General features: G+C 37.3%; 2 protein-coding genes across 6 annotated transcripts; one reads left to right on the top strand and one right to left on the bottom strand.

Annotated features, from left to right (window-relative positions):
- Nucleotides 1-3,803: 3,803 nt before the first annotated feature.
- Nucleotides 3,804-5,682, top strand: LOC120000268 (thaumatin-like protein 1). Its single transcript, XM_038848252.1, has 2 exons — nt 3,804-4,941; nt 5,445-5,682. Exons 1-2 carry the CDS (start codon nt 4,205-4,207, stop codon nt 5,647-5,649), a joined length of 942 nt encoding a protein of 313 aa, XP_038704180.1. The 5' UTR covers nt 3,804-4,204; the 3' UTR covers nt 5,650-5,682.
- LOC120000267 (protein PSK SIMULATOR 2-like) lies at nt 5,372-12,445 on the bottom strand. 5 transcript variants are annotated; one of them, XR_005468600.1, is made up of 15 exons: nt 11,968-12,445; nt 10,443-10,756; nt 10,218-10,310; nt 10,050-10,140; nt 9,482-9,575; nt 9,191-9,288; nt 8,669-8,738; nt 8,458-8,561; nt 8,233-8,349; nt 7,942-8,018; nt 7,750-7,794; nt 7,184-7,639; nt 6,900-7,009; nt 6,374-6,483; nt 5,372-5,620 (listed from the first exon to the last, which is right to left on the bottom strand). XR_005468600.1 is itself a non-coding variant. In XM_038848249.1 (14 exons), the coding sequence occupies exons 1-13, from the start codon at nt 12,193-12,195 to the stop codon at nt 6,934-6,936; spliced, it is 1,863 nt and encodes a 620-aa protein (XP_038704177.1). In that variant the 5' UTR covers nt 12,196-12,445; the 3' UTR covers nt 5,372-5,620; nt 6,900-6,933. The 5 variants fall into 5 exon arrangements, 4 of the variants coding, with proteins under 4 accessions (XP_038704177.1, XP_038704179.1, XP_038704178.1 ...); XM_038848249.1 differs by lacking the exon at nt 6,374-6,483; XM_038848251.1 differs by lacking the exon at nt 5,372-5,620 and having other exon boundaries at nt 6,002-6,526.
- Between the last annotated feature and the right edge of the window lie 631 nt (nt 12,446-13,076).

The raw sequence follows: 13,076 nt of genomic DNA, 5'->3' as shown, positions 1-13,076 counted from the left end.
TAATTGGGATATTTCTTCGTGGAATCTATGTTTCATGAACTTGTTCCACTTATGGGTCTCTATCTGTATGGGTTTCAGCCCAATCTTACTGCTTGCCACAATGCCACGTTGTGCAAAGCAAGAAGCATGAGAGCCTCCCAACCGCCGTGGTGGCAGCCGGAGAATCTTTGATGCTTAAGTGAGCCTCAAGCCGTCATATAAAGTTGATAAACAATCTGTAAAAGCATACCTGCAGGGCTATGCTTTAGTGAATAGGAGAGTGAAGATAGGTATAGAGATAGAGTGAGAGGTTATGATGCAAATCTTTATTAAAGATGGGGAGCAAGAGAACAACAATTATCCAAATGTTTATACTTTACTCGGACTACAATTTAACTACTTGTCAAGGAATCAATTAAATGTGTTGAATATTACTCAAGCTTTAACCAACCTTATCCCAAACATGATTTATATATATATACGTGCTATATACATTCTATAGAACTTTAATGAATTAAAAAGTTAATTTTTATAGATAATTATTTCACCTTTTAGCTCAGCTGGTTATATATATATATCTTTGAACTTAGGGAGGATGGTTGCTTCAGAATGTCATTAACATCAGAAGTTCGAATCAACTGAGAGCATTTTCATGAGGTTTTCTTGGTCTCATAGGCTTTAGAGCCCACTTCCGGAGGATGGGTTAGGAGTCTCATTTTCACCCGTTTGAATTTCGACTTAGTCTTACTTTTAGTTAGCGTGATGGTCGTTGTTCTGATGACCTGAGGTTTACGCCCACCCGACCATCCGAATGACATGTTGAGCTGGGTGATTACTCGTTTAACAAAAAAAAATATTACTTACTAGTTATTAACTAGCTGCTAGTCATCGTGTTCATGTTGACTAATCATAAAGTTAACATGCAAAGTGAATCGAAGTATGTATTGTTAAGTAAAAATTATAAAAGCTAATCCACTCGTGGCTATCAATTCACAACACAATCGGATCATCATTAGATATATGTTGTATGACTAATTTAATCACGACATGCAAAAGTAGTAAAGCGTAGTTTGTGGTATGGTCATATATATAATAACATATATCCGTTCCATGTTAGTATTTGTTTGTTTTGACATTTTGGGACATCCTATATATGACGAATTATCTGTCGGGCCATTTCAGATGATTAATTAATCACGTACCTATAATTCATTGGTTAATAGCCTTTTGATCCGTTGACTCATTAATCACAACTCATTCGAAGTATGTAGTTGAGCTTCGATTACTATAGTTTTCTCTTTAGATAACCGAGAATGATACCATAAAAATTTACTATTTGAACATATTAATATGGGTCTAAACTTATATCGTTAGAGCCACGTATAAATAAAATTTTCACCTAAAAAATATGATAAATTTGACCTAAACTCATCCATCGAACTCATATTATATACATACGTAGTTCGTTACTTTTGAATGTTTTAAAGGTGATCATCGTATCATTACACGTTAAGTATTTGCATGTGGACAGGTTTAATTTAAGCCCATGCATGCATGCAAGCAAGAAACGACAAGAAAAAAAAAAGGGTTCCACTTTTCAGCCTATGCGGCGTTGGCATTTTGACCTTTTGACATCATCAACATGTGCAGAGAATCTGCAGATCATCTTTGAATATTCCGTCCGCGTGGGCATCGGATCTCTGTTGCGTTGTCACTGACCGGCGTTAGCTACGCAGAAAGTAGCTCGTGGAGGGAGCGGTGAGCGTAAACCGTACCACCGGCCACTTCTTGGGCTTCCATCTAAACTTACTGAGTTTTCTTTATAATAAGAACACTTATATTAAAACAAACGAGGACAGATTATATAATACAGGTAAGAGATCCTCCCCAAGAAATGGCATGAGAAAATAAAAATCTATTATCAAGAACAAAGAAAAAATCCCAAACAATAGCCTGAGCAAAAAAATATAATTCTTTTTTGAAAGCATGTAGCGACTTTACAGCAACATACGTTGCATTGAGGTGAATTGCCTTGAAAACTCCTCAAATAACAAGATTTGGAGAGGAGATGATGAGGTGTTGAGACGTTTTCTTCTTAATCTTGATCAGAACTATCAAAAGACGGACTTCGCCACCTAAAAACCCAGATATGAATGAGAGAGGGGCCAAATGAATTCATGGACTCCACATATCTCATATGATATATATGAAATCCACCACTCACAAGCAAATACCCACGTTGTCATAGACTTTATTTCAATTTTACACAATTTTATTGTTTCATAAATTTTGAATTCAAAATTTATATTTATTTATTTTCTTGCCAAGAACATAGACATTTCAATATATAGCAACTCAAAAGAATCCAATACATGATACCATTACTCCAATTCGAGACGAATTATTGAACTTTCAAATTAATCAAAAGGCATTTCCCATCAACTTTTTATATGCAAAGTTCTTTGTCAATGTGAACCCACTTACAATATGAATCTTCATATGATTTTGTTTATAATTTGTAAACAAAATCTTAACTGTCCAGCTTATCAAGAATCTAATTCCCTTCACAAAGTTGTTGTAGACAATACATATGAAAGAAGCCATAACGATATTAATCTATATACAAATCAAAAGGTTTGAGATTCGATCGATCTTGACATATAAACTTACTCAACACACGTTTGTTAGGTGGAATAAGTTGGATACAGATCAAATCTAACGATGTTCCTGCAAAGCAGTGTAGATTCTATATGTTGGGAAAAAAAATGGTTTGATTATGAAATTATTGGTTCCCCTTGTTTCAAACTTCATTGAATTTCTGTATCGAATCTTAATCTGTTTTGGTCTGTCAAGTAATATATTTTTATTGGATGACTGAGAAAGATACCATACAAGCTTGTTATTTAGACATCTTATGTGAATCTAAATTCAGACCGTCAAACCCGCGCGCACGAAAATTTTCAACTTGACGACAGTAAAGTTGGATGAAGGCGTAACACGTAGCTACAAGTGTATTACTCCTAGTGAGAATCAAATTGGCCAGGAGATCCCGATTTCATAATATTTGATAGCACATAGATTCACCAACTAGGTTCAACAAAATCGTTTCTAAGAAAGATACATATAATGTCCTAAAAAAACACGCAAAGCCAGACAATGCACGCAAAGTTGCTTTGTTTGGCGGTTATGTATGCTGAGAAATGTCAATGTGAAAACAAAGGGATGGAATTCCACCTTCAAAAGTGCAAAAGGAAAAAAACAGTGCATGAAGATGAAGATAATTTTGTTTACTAAGAAGAAACTTTATTCTTCGAGTAAATAACATTCAAAGTTGTATTATGCTACTTACCCAAAAAAAAAAAATGTCCCATCTCTAGAAAGGATGCCTTTGTAACCAAACCAAACGAACCAAACTAGGGTCCTATTTCTTGTGTTAATAGTGTAAGGGCCAAGATTAATATTAGGCCTAAATTCAGCTCAATGGCTCACGACCCAAACAATTGCCAGTCTAAGGTCTCATGAGCCAGATGGATGCACATACCCAATTACGCTACGGTAGCTCAAGAGATACCTGGACCAGCAGAGATGGATTCAGGATGCCCTCAAGCCCGCATATTAACAGGCTCACAGGTTTTATTAACTTTCTTGGCCTAGTGTCAAGCCTACCATCATTAACTTTTTCTCTTTTATTCTTTACTTATTTCCTAGCATCTCTTTATTAATTTGGGCGACACCGGTGTCAAGAAAAAATTACGAGTGCTATTCTCTCTTCTCTTTACATCTTACTTATGACCTGACCCCATCGATAGATCATCAATTGTATTTTTCTAATGAATTATTTTTGTCACAAGTTTGACTATGCCAAGACACTCGAGTCATTCCTCTTGTCCTTATTCAACAGTTGATTTTACACCAACTCCCTTGCTTATATATATATGCAAAGGGTGCATCACAACTTATTTCCTTCTCAATATCAAATCATCTCCAACCAAATTCTTCTCTCTGTTTCCTCCAACAAAAAGGATATAAAACTTATATGGGTGGAGAATCCCAGTCCTTCTTGCATTCACCATCGTTTCTTACTACTCTATCATTTTAAGAAGCCAAACTCCTCCTCCTCCTCCTCTTCTTTTTCCGATCACCAGCAATTGCAGCATTTTTTTATATCTGAAGATCAAAACCCACATAGGGAATTTTGCTTCTGTACCTTAAAATTCTAACAAAGATGAATCCATTGTTGCTCTGTTTTTCATATATTACTCTCACTCTGTTTTCCAATTTCAGACCAATTTCAGGGGCTGCGATCACATTCATTAACAAATGTGATTACACAGTATGGCCTGGAATTCTTGCCAATGCAGGAACTTCCCAATTAGACAGCACTGGATTCGAACTCCCAAAATCCGGGTCCCGATCCTTTCAAGCCCCACCCAATTGGTCCGGCAGATTCTGGGGCAGAACCGGGTGCACATTCGACCCGAATACAAGCCAGGGAACTTGTCTTACAGCCGATTGCGGGTCCAACCAAATCGAATGCAATGGCCTTAACGCAATCCCACCAGCGACTCTAGCGGAATTCACAATCGGGTCGGGTGCTACCCAAGACTACTACGACGTGAGCTTGGTTGACGGGTACAATTTACCCATGATTGTTGAACCGAGTGGAGGGTCCGGAAATTGTTTGGCCACCGGATGTGTGGCTGATATAAATGGACAGTGCCCGAATGAATTGCGGGTCGGGTCGGGTGATGCCTGCAAGAGTGCCTGTGAAGCATTTGGTAACCCGGAATACTGTTGCAGTGGCGCGTATGGTTCACCGGACACTTGTAAGCCGTCGATTTATTCCGAGATGTTTAAATCCGCGTGTCCCAGATCGTACAGTTATGCTTATGATGATGCCACGAGTACATTTACTTGCAGTGGTGCTGATTACACCATAACATTCTGCCCTCCCTCAACAAGGTGAGAAATTGTAATTTAATTTTGTTATTTATTAAAATTATTAGATTCTTGAGAAGCACGAATAAGTCAAATGATATTCATATGTGTAATATCTCATAAATGTAAAAATTCTCGATTGAATATGCAAATGCTCTTTTGCTTTTAGTATGGCTCAAGTTAGCCTGTCATTGTTAATTGGGTATATATTACTAGCCATCCTATAGATTAATTGCATGTGAACCACTTGTGTTGTGATTGTTTGAGGCTTTATTTGGAAGTAATTGAGATTTCTTGAAAACCAATCATCTTGTGATGAAAGCCAACAATGCAAGTTGCTTCTTTTGAAATAGACCTACAAATTGTTCTATTTTTTTTTTATTTTTTATAAAAGAGATCAGGAATAAAAGAAAAGGCACCACTACCTAAAAAAAAAAAATTGTATGTGCAAACGTATAAAAGGAATGTATGTAATATTGGCGTTCTGTAAATCAAAATTGATTTGTGTCATTTTTTCTTAAATGCAGTCAAAAAAGAGATACATCACCTCCTACAACTGGATGGACGAATGGGTCCGGGTCAACCGGATCAGGAGAAGAGCCAACCGGGTTTAATACACCTCCCTCATGGTTACCGGACTTTCTTGCTGGAGACTCCATCAGAGTTCTTTCTTGTTCTGTTCTGACTTCAACATTCATTGCCTCTGCAATTTCAATTATGTTATTCATTTGATGAATTTAAATTGTTTTTGCACATGAAAATGAATCATAGATTGTAACCCACAATTTTCAAGCCCAAGGACGTGTATAGTTATGTCGGGAATTCTTTATATTAAATTAAAATATGAGTAGCATACATTGTTTTAAGGATTTGTAATCCAATTATCCCAAATAACAAACTGGAAAAGAGAAGCTTTCCAAGATTGGAATTTTGTTAAGCTTAATTTAGGGATCAAATTGTATTAATTCAAAAGATCTCGACTCTTGAGTTTAATTTCCACGGAAAGCAATACAATTGTGATAATGCGTTAGATTTTGATCCAACTTATCTTGTCGTTAGGTTAGAAAACTCAAGTTTGAGCTCATATTGAAAATCTGAAGGTCATATATCGAAAATCTAAAGGTCATGGTTACATAGTCGTTTTCGATTAAAAAAAAAGAGACAACTTATAAAAAGAAAAAATAAATAAAAGAAAGCCTTTACTTTGCTGTGAACTTGAGCAATGTGTTTGGTGGGAGTTTCGATAAAGGAAACCCACTTTGCTGTGATTGCAAGCTTGATAGAATTTTGATGCAATGATGGTGTCTACGAGAAAGGACCATGGACCATGTCTAAAACAATATTATGATTAATTTGGACATTCATGTTCGTTCCAATCTTACTCTGTTCGAGTCACTGCCAAGAACCAAACCAAACCAATGGTTGTGGTCGGGTGCTGCAGGGAACTTGTGGTTACCTTGACGTGAATCGTCTTGTGAAGCCATTTCTGGACTCAACTTTCGCAGCCATCATACATATGCGAGAAATATCCACTCATCATATCCCACTAAAACTTGCACGTCGACTCTTTAAGGAAAGGAAGAAGAGAAGAGTCAGAATGACACAAGCTCTGCGGAGATAGAATCAGATTTGAAGTTGATCAGTTAGGATTGAATTGTATGGTAAGTTAAAGGAAAAATGAACCACAGGGTGATAGCCCAGTTGGTTATGTTTTGTCAGGGTGGTCCGTGCTGATTTGCGACCCGAGTTTAGACTCACTTAACTACTTAGACAAGAAGTTTGCAGTATAACGAAAAGACACAGGCTCAACCCTCTAGAGCTAGTAGAATACATACAGATTACCAGAAATTATGCACAACATACCAATAAAAGAAAAGGGTAATGACTAGTATATAACTCAATTCCCTGGCAACTTGAATCAATAGCAAAGAGTACAACTAAATTGACATCTCAGTAGGCAGTAGCAGCATGCATATACATACCTCCTGTCTTCACTTTGGGAGGAGCTGCCAAATCTCATGGAAGCTCGTTTTTGGAAAATGGCAGCAGCCAGCAGCCAGCAGCAAGTACTGGAGATCCTTTTCTTACACAGCTGGGAACCAAAAATAGTACAGTAGGTCATGATTACAATATCATTATTATATAGTCTAAGGCCATATGCCATATGCCATATGCCATATGCATAACATGATATATAAGGGTATGTACAAAAATAAATAAAAAAGTTAAACTGAAAAAAGAAGGCTCTCAATGTGATGTATCTAACCCATCCATAACATCCAAAATGTTGCTATGTGGATGTCCCCAACGCAGTCTAGCACCCAACTCCCTAGTAGGCGAGCTTCCAGTGCTCCTGCTCGATGCCCAAACTCTGCCACCTCTCTTTGTGGTCACAGTAAAATCCTGACTTTTGCTTATTCCTGGAACGGATCTCCTCCCACTTGTCTTGTCCAACAAATTAACATCTTCTTGAGAGAGTAGAATTTTGTGGGTTTGGCCGTGATTGAAAGATAAATATCGCTGCATCTTGTTGTTGAAAAACGGTCCTTTAGGAGTTGGAGACCGAACAGGCAAAGCTTTGAAACCGTGATCCCTTTGTCTAACTAAGCTTATCAAACAGTGAAGCCATGTCACCAATTCAAGAATGTAGTGGTCAACCTTTTGCTTATCTGCATGATAAAGTGTCTGGAGGCGGATGAGGTTGTTATCAGTGTTATCATTTCTGCCAAAAGAGAACAAATGGTTTAAAGCCTTGTCGAAGATGATATAACGCAGTCTCCATCGCTACAATAGAGCAGGTATATGCACAACAAACACAGAAGCCTCGCTTACCCAGTGTTTGCCCATTCTCCAACCCACCCAAAACCTTGATGTGCTCTGTCCCCATGGTATAACAGAAGAAAACAAAAAAAAAAGGTGAATTGAAGAATAAAAATTTGTTTATTTCTCACAATTAATTTAAAAGAACATGAAGAAGCACTTGGGCAGCGGATGTAATTTTAGCATTGAGCTGATTCAACGTACTTGGTTGTGTTTGTGGCAACAGGTACAAGCCACTGCAGAGTCTTTTCCATTTCATGTTTCACCTGAGCAACTGAGAGCTGCAGAGAGGGACAGGGTAAGCGTAAACTTCCAAGTAACTAAATAAAAACTCTTATCCTCAAGCTCTAGGCGGTAGCAGAAATAGATGACCGAAGGTAAATAAATAAATATACGAAAAAAAGGAAAAAAAGAAGAAGAGGCAGACAAAAGCTGCGACCGATACCCTACTTAAGCCTGCATTATAGAAAATTCAAACATTCGCAGAAGGCACACCTCTTCTGCGGCATTAACGTTCTGCAATCTTGATCGTAGGGCTTTCTTAACACTGTCAGGCAAAGCATGATACATTGTGTCCCTCGTATTAGAAGGAAGGGAGGCTGGGCGAGATGCCTAAAAGCATAGAGAATTCCATTCAAATAAATCCCAAGATGACTGGTGTATAACTGTTTATAGCTTTGAAAAGATGCCATCACCAGAGAAAGAAACAAACAAACTCACAATGTTATCTATCTGATTGATGACATTAGCATAGTGCAATGCAAGACCAGCTACCCCTAACCTCTGAGAAGTCTTCCTGGGCTCTTCATTGACCAATGTGGTACCTTCCGTGAGTTTGAAACAACATGAGATAAGTAAATCTTTCTCGCATTACGATATTCATAAAGCAATAAATTGATATTTCTTTTTGCAAAAAAGGTTGATCCCATACCATCAGCCCCAAATGCTTCCACGATAGCTAGATGTATATAGGTGACAATATCAACAAGTTTCTCCACAATCTGAAATTATCAAGGGGAGTTTATATAAATAATTTCAGAATTAGCACCAGAAAAGGTTGAAATGTGTGGCTGCATAAGTTGACTATTTCCTCCATGAACAACTAAAGATCCGTTGATTATCATCATATATGAGTTTTGAACACCCCCTACATCCACACAATTATTCCCTGCCAGGACCGCGCATTTTGAGTGATGATATCAATATATTATAAACAACCTACTCGCTTTTCATATCGAAGTCAGCATAATAGCATATTCAATGATGCAAGACAAACTGAGCAAAGCTGGAGATGATGTTTGTAAGATGGGGAGAGTAACCTTCAAGACCTCTCATTATAAAAAAGAGTCAAGCTTCAAGAACAATCAATAGAAGGATACAGACAATGCCTTTCTTCAGTAAGTTCACCATATAAATCCACAGCAGATGTAATACATGGTTCATAATTACATACCTCCTCCAAACTTCTATACCAAAGACACTTCTTTTTCAAGCTCCTTACAAGCTTTCTTTGTCGTTTCAGCTCACTTTGTAAGATCATGAGACTTTCTCCTACAATTACACCAAAGATATTTGGTTAATAAATGACTGGAGCACCGTGTTTAGTGAGAGTCAGGCTGATATAAGATTTTTCATTTTGATAATTTTTTAAAAAACTTCATTAATGAAATAATACCAAATATATGTGACAGGGAAAAGTAACACCGATATACCATACAAAGGAAAAGGCTAATAATTTCCTAACCTCTTCGAGGGAGCTGTGAGGCATCCATTTCCTCAATTTTCCGCTGAAAATCTTGCTCGAATCGGTCCAGAGCATGTAACTCATGATACAATTCCTGTATGCATTAAAAGAGATTAGACTGTTTAAGTTTAACCTGTAAGCCAGCTTTCAATAACCAAAATCAACAGTTTCAACTTTATATAAATGTCCAGAAGTCAGCTTGAGGCTGGAAACACTCAAATGTATCATGCACTAGCGAAGATCCATGTAAATTTTCCTGCATACTCTAAACTTCCCCAATGACAAATACATGCTCAAAATATTAGTGATATAACTCATTCTGGGGAAAAAAAAAAGATCCAAAAGATAAGCAAAGGAAAAAAAAAAATAGAAGATCCATGCAATTAGAGTTCCCTGGAGGTAATGACATGAATAATTTCCAACAATATTATGCAGTACATAACCCTGAATAACAACTCTAGCAATCATATTGAACAATTAGTAACCAAAAAAAAGAGACTCACTAAGCACACATCCACTACCAAAGGCAAGGCTATAATCAGTAAGGAGGGGAAATTTTTAAACTCACAGAAGTAAGCTGAGCAAGGGTGGTCAAATCTTTCATTTTCATTTCCGCCTCAATTTTAAACTGTTCATCGACTGAATTGTCTAAATCCAAGCTGAAATGTTTAAACCAATGAATCAGAAAACATCAGCACCATTACCTAACTGACACACCATTGAGAATGTACCTTACTTTGAGAAATATCGACCGAGGTTGTGCCATTGAGGGTCTTTACATAGATCTCCAAACCTGATCACTTCCCTTGAGAAAATTTCAAGTTCCTCCCTATAAGTGTCACAACAAAAGGGGAAACGAACTGAAATTTTGGTGATGATAATCCTTGGAATAATATGCCTACAAAGTCAAGCATAAAGAATAAGACAAAAGGCATACTGCAATTTTCTAACATGCAACCACCTTTTATCAGAAGCAGCAATACTTAGCAACTTCTTTATATCTGCCGACACTAATAGTTGTACTCCTTCTGAAGGCAATATCTCTTTCTTCAGAAACTGGATATTTTCTTCTGAAAGAGAACGAAACAAGTTCGCACCTTTGGCTATCGTATTAGCTACTTCAAATGACAACATGGATATTTTATTCCCTCTAGAAGCCATGCCAGAAATAAACCCACTGTTGGTGTTCAAGTTGGACATGCTACTTCCAAGAGTGTCTAGAACTTCCAGTCCAACAGTGCCAGCTCTTCCCAGAAATGAGCTCTTATAGGCGGCCTACAAAAAGTAAAAAGAATAAAAGCATAAAACAACAAACTCCTACAATTTTTAGCAGAGAAAAATCCATATATGGCATGGCAATGTTGAACCAATATACCTAGATAAAGAAAATCTAAAGTTATAGTTCAAAATTTCTCATTTAGCACCATACTTTTCCAAACACAGACTTCCTCAAGAATCAACAATTTACCCCTGGCTTCCATTTGAAAAGGAAACAAAAAACATTGTCCTCTGGCTGTCCTAAGAAGCATAATATAATCTAAATCTAGCATTCTGAGTTGCATTGTGTTATGAGATGTCAAGCAACATATCTCATTGTAGGCCAACTGGGAAGATCCTTCATGTACAAAAGTTATGAGGTCGAAGACTCTTAATATCTAAAGGATGGAAAATCAGATCATTACGCTAATAAACACATCTTAAATCCTAAGTCCCAATTCAAATATTAGATGAAACCAATATCGTTTCGAGCATTTTTTTTCCCTCTCAATGGTTTAGGAAACATATTATCACAGCTGTAGGGTGCAACCTAGAGGCCATGTGTTCAATTCCCAGAGATAGTCTCTCCACATATTATGTGGGATAAGGTCTGCGTACATCCTGCTTGCTCCTGACCTTGCTCAGCGTTGTTCACGAGAGTTGTTTACTTTTTTATTATTATCACAGCTGTAAATGCAGACATACATATGGAGGGGCCTAGTCACAATGGTAAAGTTGATCCATTGCAACTTAGGTATCACACACTCTAAAGTAACAACTTCTCCACAATGTAGGGGATAGCTTCCCTATGTATGCAGACCAAACACAGAAAAATCACAAGTTTCTTTTTAAATCAAGTGAAGAACTAAGCAAAACGTCCCTTTTGTGCTTCAGATATTAAATCGTTGCAGCACTCAGTTAAGTAGCATGGCTAATTGGACCCTCTCAACTTCTCTGATTCCACAACAATGAAATAGACTACACTTGGAATCACATATAGCCATTATCATGGCAAACAAAAATATCTCCATGGGACGTGATATGAATCAACAAGAGAGTTCCTATATGCTTTACCTGCAAAAACCTAACCACTTTGATTCAATAGTATGATAGGACGCAAATGATATGCAGCCATCCAACAAACCACACAAGGCTTATAAAGCAGGCAGTAACACATACACAGTGTAACTTTGTACACCAAGCAAAAACATATATCAGATTAAACATACCTTGGTCCTGCCCAGCGTCGATGGCTTCGATTCCCTCGAAAATTGCAACTCACCAGAATCATAAGTGAAAGGCGTCTTACCGACACGATCGACATTGGAATTCGGATGAGAAATCTCTTTCGTCTTAGTAAAGCTCTTCGTCGACTTCAACTTCCCAGAAAACCCCAAATCCTTCTTCCCAAGCCTTCTGGTAGGCTCTGAGATCCCGCCAGAACAAACAGCTCCCATTTGTACAGCCAAATCAATCCACGAACACGCCAAATCACAGCTTCGGATAGAAATCTAGGAATCACACAGAGAGAGGACGATTAAACGTGTTTCGTGCAGGAATGAAGAAGAAGAAGATATGGTTTGGTATGTATGGAATGAATGTCAATGTTGACGGAGCGATTGACCATTCTTCGGCCTTTCTTGATTTTTCTGTTTTTTCTTTTTTAATCTCTCTGCCTTCCTTTGCGTCTCTGGTGTGTAAAGTTATATATCATCTTTGACATTTTTTTGCTTTGAATGAATTTGACTATTCAAGTGGTTGGTTTACTGTTATCATGTTTGTGTTGGACATGAACAAGTCCCGCCGAGTTTGGTGGCTCACCGACGTCGTTTTCCGTCCTTACGTACACATTTCACTATATTGCCCGTTGAGAGCATTTCCAACGGGGAGATGCGAATGGAGAACAAAATGACCTAACTTTCATTTTGCTCTATTGGACTACAAAATCAGATCTCCAACGAAGTAACAAAAAATAATGATCATATTTATTGGATTCAAAATATGATCCGAGGGAAAAGAGAAAGTGGATATGCAAAATGACAATTAAGTCTTCATAGATAGTTTGACCGAAGATATTTGATGGATTTTGGGGTTTTTATGTATAAATTAAGAGGTTTTTTTGAGAAATAATCACTCATCTAATTATTTGGACTGGAGTTAGTGATTTTATTGAGAAATAAAATTACCATTGCAATAATCAATGGAGTGTTTTGATTAGATAATTTTGTTATTAGCGTTGAATATGTTCTTATAGAAACTGAAACTCATAATTGTTTTTTTATCTCCAACAGAGCACACACAGAGAATTGTTGGTGCTTTTTTCATAATTTATTCCTCT

Source organism: Tripterygium wilfordii, chromosome 6 (genome assembly GCF_013401445.1).
Source record: "Tripterygium wilfordii isolate XIE 37 chromosome 6, ASM1340144v1, whole genome shotgun sequence".
In the NCBI taxonomy this organism is placed as follows: Eukaryota; Viridiplantae; Streptophyta; class Magnoliopsida; order Celastrales; family Celastraceae; genus Tripterygium; species Tripterygium wilfordii.
Note: the sequence above shows the minus strand (reverse complement) of the source record. Positions and strands in the feature narration are given on the sequence as shown.

Coding starts and splice junctions, on each gene's coding strand:
- LOC120000268 (XM_038848252.1), top strand. CDS start 4,205: ATGAATCCATTGTTGCTCTGTTTTTCATATATTACTCTCACTCTGTTT. Junction 4,942..5,444: donor TTCTGCCCTCCCTCAACAAG/GTGAGAAATTGT, acceptor TCTTAAATGCAG/TCAAAAAAGAGATACATCAC.
- LOC120000267 (XM_038848249.1), bottom strand. CDS start 12,195: ATGGGAGCTGTTTGTTCTGGCGGGATCTCAGAGCCTACCAGAAGGCTT. Junction 8,350..8,457: donor TCAATCAGATAGATAACATT/GTGAGTTTGTTT, acceptor CTATGCTTTTAG/GCATCTCGCCCAGCCTCCCT. Junction 7,010..7,183: donor ATTTTGGATGTTATGGATGG/GTTAGATACATC, acceptor TTTGGTTCCCAG/CTGTGTAAGAAAAGGATCTC.